At 32.8% G+C, this 10,095-nt stretch overlaps 1 protein-coding gene across 2 annotated transcripts; it reads right to left on the minus strand.

The window, feature by feature from the left end:
- Window positions 2,814–9,775, minus strand: LOC109352327 (mRNA-decapping enzyme subunit 2-like). 2 transcript variants are annotated; one of them, XM_019594258.1, is made up of 9 exons: window positions 9,560–9,775; window positions 8,667–8,818; window positions 7,628–7,755; window positions 6,229–6,324; window positions 5,761–5,913; window positions 4,724–4,827; window positions 4,569–4,636; window positions 3,125–3,311; window positions 2,814–3,032 (listed from the first exon to the last, which is right to left on the minus strand). In XM_019594258.1, exons 1-8 carry the CDS (start codon window positions 9,637–9,639, stop codon window positions 3,127–3,129), a joined length of 966 nt encoding a protein of 321 aa, XP_019449803.1. In that variant the 5' UTR covers window positions 9,640–9,775; the 3' UTR covers window positions 2,814–3,032; window positions 3,125–3,126. The 2 variants fall into 2 exon arrangements, with proteins under 2 accessions (XP_019449803.1, XP_019449802.1); XM_019594257.1 differs by having other exon boundaries at window positions 2,814–3,311.

Consider the following 10,095-nt stretch of genomic DNA (forward strand, 5'->3'; position numbering starts at 1 on the left):
CAAAAGGGAGAAAAGGTTGGGAGGGTGTATTTTCTGTTTAAAACATTTTAGGCATATAACTCCAAATGAAAGGGGAGCATCAAGATTAAGTTCATAATGGTAGGATCGTGTAAGAAATAGCTCTTAGATTAAGTATCTCCTGAAATCCATTGTAATTGGATTGCACAATTGGATTCTAAGCTGAATATTAGTCTTTATGAGTGTACGATCATAAATTGAGTTGTAATGAGTTAGCATGTTAATCTGAATGTCTAGTAACATGAATTTGTCGATAAATCAGGCAATGACACATGAGTATGTTTGAAGATCAAGTAGCCGGAAGTTGAGATGCTTGGGTATAAATAGAAAAACTAAAAGATTCAAGAATCAGAATAAAATAGATAGAAGCTCCTGATGAGACGACATATATACTCATGTTTTCTTGATGAAATGATATGCACAAAAAATCTTGCTATCAGTTTTTTTCTTTCGCTTTTGTAATAAATTTTCCATATAATTATTGTCTGGTGCAAATTTCAGTACTATATTTGGGCATGCTATATTTGAATTGTCTTGTTTGAAATTTCAGCATCGGCGCCTGCTCTAAGAAAATGAAGTTAGAGGAAAATATCTCATGTTATAAAGGACTTGTCTTAAGTTCCAAGTTACATAGGCTTGAGTGAAGCATGATGAATAATGTTTGACCACTTCTTCCCTTGCTCCTGAACTTCATAGCATCGTTTACAAGTTTTTACTTAAAGTTCTTGCATGTTATTTTCTTGTCCTCCACCTAGAATAATATTTGAAAGACTCTACATGTTAGAACACATTATAGTTCTCCTCCTTCTCTTCAATTATATTTTGATTTTAAGTGCACATTATGAGATTAAAACGTTGATTAAAAAAAGAAATAAATACAAGATATAATGTGGCCCTGTCAATGTGACCTACATCCTGTGTATACAGGTAAGAGTTAAAAGTGTCTTACAAAAAACCCAACAGCAAATCGGGTTAATATAACCAAAATGAAAACATTAAGGCCCACTGAACTCCAATAATATTTCTACTTATTTTTTTTTAAGGTTTTGATAGGCCGAATGAGATTAGAGATAAATGCATGGAGAAGGTTACATTGGTTCCAAAAAGATAGTAGAGTTATGCTTGAGACGAGTAGAAGCACCGGACGGAGATGAAAGTTGATTTAATTTTTAGAGGAAGAGGAAGACTAAGAAAACTCATAAGATAAATGATTATAAATGATATAAAGATTAACATTTTGTAAATAAACATGATTTATGATAGAATATGTAATGTCATTCTATATAACTGACTCCCTTAGTATAATAAAGATTTAATTGTTATTATTTTAATGGAGGTGAGGTTATAATTATATCCACCATTAACAAAATTCTAATAGATTTCATCAACACGTGAATAAGCCTATATTTTACATTATATTGGGTTTGAGGTAATTTGATAAAGAAATTTTTACCACCAAGGCTCAACCTGTGTAAATGGTTGAGATCTTTTAATATGATTTTTCAGATGATGGATATTTATTTAATTACGTAAATATTTCATTATTCAATTAATAATTATGATTTAATTAATAAAAAACTAAACAAATATTATATATTCTGTCATTTAATATATTTCAGCTAGTTTGACCAAACAATAAACTACAAGCTTCTAGTTATATTCACAATAACAAGTTTACACCTACAAACTATAAGCTTATGGTTACAAATTAGTTTTATTGAAAAAATCCGTAAACATCCTTAAAATAAAATAATTATATTATATAAGCACATGATATATGTGATTTTTTTCTAAGGAAACCAAAGTGGAATGAATCTTAATTTTGGCTTAATTCATCTCCGGATGATCAATTCAACCACTAATAAAAAAAATATTTTAGTTTTATTTTATCTGTTCAACAAATTTAGTAATTAGCACAAGTACCCAATTGTTTCCATGGAGAAAAAAGCCAATGATTAACTTTTCATGAAATTATCGAACGAATAATTGACTTATTTTATTATATTCCACTCCGTATATTCTTCAATACATAAATGTAGAATGTACAGAAATAGTTAAAGCAGAGTTTCTGTTCTTTGTATTAATAATGGCGAAGCCACACTTCCTTGAGGGTGTTGCAGACCTGAAACAATATTTGTATACTACCCCTTATGGTTAATAATTTTTGCACCTCCTCTTATATAAAATTGTACCCTACCATTCCATTTGATACATTTTGGTCCGCAAAAATAAATTTATATGTACCATTTGTCTAGCCATTTACAAGTTCAGATCAATTTAGTGAGTGTCATACCATATTATATAGAAGATTACATCAACGTTAATGTCATCAAAACGTGTCTAGAGGTGTTAGAAAATAGATTGACCTTCGTCCTCAAGTCCGGTTTTGATGAAGTTTATATTCAGTAGAAAATAGATTTACTCAGCACTATTGTATCATCTTCAGATTCAGATGGGAGCGTAATCACTCTGAAACAGTAAACAAAAGTTGGAAGAGCATAGTCTATCTCTTAGCTTTTAAGTTTAAGAATGTCACATCCTTGTCTCTAACAGCCCAATGATAAGTATTCCATTAGTTTTAGAAGAAAAGGTCACCCTATTTTGGCAAAGGGATAACTATTCTCAAGATCCTCTCCAAGGTTTGATTCTATACGAAGTAACCATTGTAGATAAAATTGCTTCCATGCATAAATCGGAGATGAAATGATCAAACCAAAACAGGCATTAAGGGACGGGAAACTATGTTATATAAAGTTAAGTGAAACATGAAACAGTACAGTTGAAAGATTTTTCACAGACATCATAACAGTTTCATTCCATTTGAGACCGGGTTTGAGTTAATGAATGAGTGCAAAATACAGGAGTACGATAACTTCAACATTGAACTATTTTTCTAGTTTTCTACATAAACTGACAAATACTATTTAGGCACAAATGCTTCATGTACACAATGTACATACTACTCAACCACAAACAACTTGAGAAACGTCATGTACAGCTTGTACAGCTACTACCTAATTAGCATGAAGAGTGATTACTACCAGTTTTGACATATGAATGAAGAAATCATTTCAGTTACGGAAACTTTACAGGAAGGTTGCTGGACCTTCAAGAAGAAAATGCAGCTTCCATTGCTTGTAAAATTGAAGCAGTATCAAATTTGAAATTCCTGAAGCTCCTGCCAGGCCCCACATCAATAGAGTGAGAACTAGGTTCATGTTTTGTTGGCTGGCTGTCGATTATCATCGAGCTACTTCCGATAGGACTGTTCTTTGCTTTCCACATGCAAATTCCTTAACAAAAAGGCTTGTTAGCAATCATAGACATTGTAAGAATGCACAGTTTGGAAAATCTAACAGAGACCAACTAGAAATGTATTCAGTACTCAATTTGTAACCTTATCTACAAATGCATTCAGTACTCAACTACAAAAGCTTGTTAGAAATGTATTCAGTACTCAATCTAACTAGAAATCCCTTTTGAATCCCTTGCCTATTGACAAATCATGTATTCTCAACATCTATTACAACAACAACAACCAAACCATAATCCCACTAGATGGGGTCGGCTACATGGATCGAATGACATCATAATGCTCAACCATAAATCATGTTCATTGACAAAATCTGTTGAGCAAAGAAATCACAACGACATTGTTGCTAACTAATTCCAACACGGGCACATCCTCACTTTAAAGAAGTGCTCAAGATATGTGAAATGCTAACACATATAACATCATAGTCTAGGTAGTCAATTGCAGATAGTGACCAACCCGAAAACACTGGAGAGGGATGGTCACTACAGCTAAGGTAAAAAAAAAAGTATAAGTAACTTATACATGACACATAAATACACATAAATACACAAAAATACTAAAACACACCAAATTAAAGCTATAACAAAAAATAAACATTCATAACATGACCAAAATAAGCATAAGCGTATAATATAAAGTTTCAATATAAGAGAGACCAATCATAAAAAAAAATAAGTTTAAGCCTCTAAGGCTTTAATATAAGTGTATTACAGACCAAAACGATTAAGCCTCTAAGGAGATGTCGGAGCTTGAGAAAAAAGGTAAGGGGAATAAGCAAGGAGAAGTGGGAATAGGAAAAAGCAGAAGCTGGTTTGCTGGAATTGCAGAGTGGCCGAAAAGTGCAGAAGCTGCTTCCCAGAAGTTGCTGTTCGAACTTGCTGGCTGCTGCTGAGTACGGCTACTGTGCAGAGTGGGTTCAACATTTTTTATTTAAGGGCAAAAAGAAGAGGAGGGTTAAATTACTAAAATTAATAAAAAAAAAACCTTGCCACATTAAAAACGGCAAAAAAGACTTTTCCCGTTTTACACAGCTCCTCTGCTACCCCGCGTGATAACACGCGATAACTACCCAGGTCATAGTAAAGTATTTAACTAGTTGATGGAAACCAACTCAAGTCCAAACAAACATCTAGGAGTTGAGATATCAGGCAGTTAACAACACCTTTATTTTTAAGTACACTTAGAAGGTATTTGTCACCAATAACATAAATAACGTTTGTAAAAGAGTACTTACCTTTAAGAGGCAAATCAAGCCTTGGAGCCATAGGGGGTTGGTGCGACGAAATCCAAGATTTCAATGATCTGCATGAAGGCAGTGAATCTTTTTGAACTTTGACAACACATGGGACATTCACCAAAGCTATCAAAATCATATGAAGTGGTACTCACGCCAGAAAAGGGGACACCATATAAAGCTTGAGGCCAGTGATCCCACGAGATATCACATCACCACTTGCTGATTGAAGTTCATCAAGCCGGTGCCATGCAATTTCCTGCACAAGGATAATAAAGAATCAATCAGCACTCAGATCATTTACAGTTGTTAATCACATAAATAAAATTTTGTCATGGCTCCAAAACTAAAGAATTGCTTTATGGTACTTGACACTGGGCAGTAAAGGAGTAACAAGAGCATACACTTAGTGTTGCCAAGATCACAATGTTGTAATTGATTAGCAGATATACAAGATAAGATCAAGAACAAATGCATTAGAAAGAAATGATAGCACCTGTGGAGAAGATTATGGTAGAATCTCACCTATGAAGCCCAAATACTTAGTACAACACGACATGGACACAGGAATATGGGAATTTTTTTAAATTCAAGATATGCTACAGTCTAGAAATGTCAACACAAATTTATATTAAAAACATATATTTAATATAGATTCAGAGTATTTGTTAATATAGATATGTCATATATGCCTGTATCAGAGAACTACCTAAAACCCATTAGATTAAAATATTTAAAACAATTAATAGAAAAATATGGGACAAATACTTCTTGGGTACGTATCTCGAGATATTGTAGGCGTGTAAGTATCTGATAGAAGTATGACACTGATGCTTTTTTCCATTTTTGGACTATCTCGGCTTCTAAAATCTCGCCAAGGTGGTTTAGCCATGTGAGAAGATAAATAGGAAAAATTCAATGTGGCACTCTAAACAGTCATTTTGGAGAGTTTCCATTTCTGATGAGCATTTAATTTAGTTTAATTTATTTTTATTCTAAGCTTTCTGACTCTGCTTTCTTTGGTTTCTCAACTTTGGAGTGTAACATAACTTACAGTCTCCCTAGTTGAACACTTGAACTTTTCCTTTCTCCTCTCTAATCTTATCCTAACAGTTCTAGAAGTATTAAGAAGTGTCACTCCCTTTGGAATAATAAGAACATTAAAAGTAATTTCTTATAATGAATCACATACACTGATCTCCTTTTTGGTAAGTGGGGCAAATGCTGTATCATCCTTCACACCAGCAATAATGTAAAGCCTCACTCTCTGTTGTCCAAAAATGATTTCAAGGTATTCATCTTTGTTAAGAAGTTTTGAAACATCAAAACCTGTTTCTTCCATGACCTGCATTCACCATGAACAAAAACAAGTAAGAAAAAGCTAATGCAAGACTTCTCATAAGGCATCAACTAGCCAATTCTTATTTATTTACTTTTTGCAAATAAATAAATTTCGTTAAAAGAGAATAGAATAGTACAAGGGAAGAGGATATGAAATCATCACAAAGAACAAAAAGAAAGTGGAACACGTATGCTAGGAAGTAAATTTATGTAAAAAAATTCATGAATGGGTAACCATCATTCCTAGAGCTACTGTCCAAATAAATTAAGTACATTAAGAGAGTTAGAGAGAGTGATAACTTCATAGAAGCATGCTTACTTCTCTAATGGCACATGCATGATCTTCTTCATCTTTGCTCTTTTTGCCACGGGGAAAGCTCCAGCTTGAACCTTTCCATCCCTTTACTAGAATGCACTGTCAATAGCAAGCATGTAAGTAAATATGACTCAATATAAAGATAGAAATATTCAGTCACAATAAGTTGAATTGGAAAATTACTCAATTGCGCCTATAGAAGTTGATGATGAATTGTAATATATAGAACCTTGAAAACTTGTAGAAAAAAGAGACATCTTAAAATTTGAAGTTTCAAAGTCAAATAAACTTAAATGTCTTTTTCCTTTATAAAAAATTGTGTTCCTAGAGATGAAAAGTAGGCATATCAACACATTAGTATTTTACTTCTCTCCAGTTGAGAAACATTAAGGGTTTCAAGGAAAACAGAGGATACAAGCAGTGCTGAAGAACACAATGTCTCTCTTATTAACCATAATAAATCTCATACATAACTAAACCGAATTACCTGTTACCTACTGATATTATTACCACAACTACATAAAGACAACAGTGCCCTACCTTTATTTCATACTCTTTAAGACTTCTCAATCCCAAAATGTTACTTCTCTAGTGTCAATTTCATCCTTAGCAATAACGGCTTAAAGAATTGATAGAATTTTACACTTTTATTAATGTTCAACAACTCCATCATTTCAGACTCAGTCTAGTTCTTTCATGTTTGAACTGCATGATGCCAGCTTCTGATCGTTAGCCAGTAGAGTTTGAACTACATGAATGAAGGGAGGGTCGAAAATCATGATTCACAATGCCAGGTTACATTAAGCAACAACTCAAACATCCACTGTTTACACTTTACATTCAATTCAACATAAAAAATTCACACAAAAAAACAACTCACCCGGAATTCTGGACAAAATTTCTACAAGAACATCACCAAGTGAAATAATGAAAATTTACATAACTGAATCAAGAACTGTATGCATCTATAACAGAGTGTAAAAACAGGACACTTCATTTTATTGCCTTAGTGAACTTTGACTGCCACTGCTTTACAAAAACTATTAATTTTCATTGAACAGAGTTTCAAATTACTTAAATAGCCTTTAACTAATAATTTCCATCCTCCTAATATCCAACTATGGAAGATACAAAATAATTTTGTTTTCACAAGACAGATTTTAACCATGTGCATCATGCACAAAGGTTAAATTAATAGTTGACCAAACATCAACAAGAAGTGAAAAAATGCAAGAATAAAGCAGTACATTCAAGGTTTAAGGGATGCAAATTAATTCAGGGAATAGTTATACCAAAGGGAAGGTAAAACCTTGGAATTAGAAAACGATATATGCAAATAGATTTGCCTTACTACAGAAAAGTAAATGATTGGTATTGATTTCAGCATTTATTCTTGGCTTACCCTTTCATAAGTTTCGTCAAGAATTATTGCCCCAGTTACAGGAACTCGAACCTTGTAGGAAGTGAAGTCCTTAAATATATCATCAATATGGGCCACATAAGGCTTCAAAACGTCGCAAGTATTGAACACTGCTAAATACTAAGGAAAACAACATCTATTATTGGATGAGGTAAGAGAATACAACAAAAAACTAAACTTTCATGATATCTAAAGACCATAGAATAATGCCTTATAATGTCTAAAAAGTAAATTGTAACAGGGAAAGGCTTCACTCAGCACATATTGTAAATGGAAAACAAACTGGGTTCAATATTATTACGCTCTAATTTATATTATCGTCAGCATGTGTGTGCATGAACAAGCAAGCATGTAAGCATAGGCCTGGTCCTCATTGATAAAATGCATTGGATTCTTATGAAATAAAAAATGGATGAGGTGAAGGGGAATTCCAGATACAGGTGGTGCCTGCCTACATTTTTTTGGGTCATACCATGCAAAAATAATCTCCACAAACAGTTTGCTTTAAATTTAAGTAAACATATTTCAAACTTTCGAATTAAAAAATAATATTAGCAGGAAATATGAAATTTTTTATCAGAACAAAAATGTTCACTGTTACGTCTGGTTCAAAGCTACGATGTTAGGAGAAAATAAAAGGACGAAGATAATAATTTAGATTATCCCACTTTCCAAGATTTTAGTTCATATATTACAAGAGATGAGATGATAGAAGAATAAAGTGTGTGCATCATGGGGAGCAACCAAATTTTTTACCAAATTAAAGTTTTCCACAAAAATTAAGTTCACGAATAAGTTTCTGTGGACACTCCATGTCTAAAGTCTAAACCAGAGAAAATAGCACATTACATAATTTCCCCATGTTTTAATGTGAAGCAGGAAAGAAAACAGTGCACGAAAAAAATTGTTGATAAGTTATAATAATTAGACCCAAGTTACAAATGGAATAGGAATGCAAAAATTATATTCTTCAATTGTAAAAGTGTAGGACAGAAAACCAAAACAGGTTTAGTAAGGATACATAAAGAAGTGAACTCCTTCAGACTTAATGACTTCAGAGATGGATTATTTTCTACAGAATTATCTTCATAAAACCAATGTGCGTTCTCCACAAGAAACAATATCCTTTCAAATGACTGAAGGTCTTCCTTCGGCACATTTAACACAAATCGGCTGCAATACAAACAACATAAAATGGGATAAGACACAAAAAAGGGAAGATCAAATTATATATACTAACAAGTCAAGGGAAGAAAGTCAATGAAAACGACTTCAAGTTTTAAAAAAACATAGATATAAAATAACTACAAATGATAAACCCAGATGGCCAGATCCCTGTATATCTATTGAAATCATTTCAAAAATTCACTTTACTTTTATTTTAGAAAAGGGAAAAACTGAATTATTACATTAGCAAAACAAAAAAGAAACACTACATTTTGGCTTGTAATGAGAGAAATCCATAACGAGAATGTTACAGTTCTACAAATAAATATCGAGTTGAACCTTTTCTTTCAAAACTAGAATATATAACAATCAATTCCATAGCAGAAAAAACCTTCAATATACTCCTTGAAGCTAAGTTCACCGCCACATTCAAATTCTTACAATCCAAAACCACATTAGCAGAAATTTCCAAAATCTTCTCAACCTTCATAGTCATACACATTAATACAAAAAAAATAATCAAACAAACTTCCACAGTCACCACCACACTGTACTGTAAATTCCTTCATACTTTTGGTAAGATAGTACTATCAATTAAGGGCATAAACGATTATCTTTCTAATGTGGATAAATAGCACAAAAAATAAAATAGTTCAACTCAAAAAGAGAGAAAATAACCAAAAAACATAAATTTCAATACCCTTTTCAGAACGAAGAAAATCAAAATGAAAAAGAAAAAAGAGAGACCTGCAGAGATCGTCAAGGAGTTCTTGAGGAGGAAGACCGTTCTTCGAGGAAGCGCTCGAAGAACGGTGATGATTAGACATTGCTACCAATCGTGCGTCGATTCCAAAACCCTAAAAGCGAGAAAAGAAAAGAAATCTCAGAATGAAAAAAGCTTCTTCACCACTATTCTTTGGCTTTGTTTATGACTTAGCAGCGTAAAACTGCATTCGGTATCACCTGAACCGGATCTCAATGTTAACTTTCTTCTTCGTTTTAAAATAATCGGACCGGTAGGGTTCCACTTGAACCGGTTATTATTTGGTATTATTGTAAGGACCGACAGTAAACCGAACTAACTCGGTATTCGTTCAAAATTCAACTCGTTATTTGGCTGAACAAATTTAGTTCATGAACCGAATGAGACAAACTTAAACTGAAAATTGATTTGTTAAATAAATGAATTGAACTTAAGTTTGATATAGTTCGACTCGTTAGATTCATATATTTATACTATTTTTTTATATGTTTATTATTATTATATCATGACTCATGCCTTA

Source organism: Lupinus angustifolius, chromosome LG07 (genome assembly GCF_001865875.1).
Source record: "Lupinus angustifolius cultivar Tanjil chromosome LG07, LupAngTanjil_v1.0, whole genome shotgun sequence".
In the NCBI taxonomy this organism is placed as follows: Eukaryota; Viridiplantae; Streptophyta; class Magnoliopsida; order Fabales; family Fabaceae; genus Lupinus; species Lupinus angustifolius.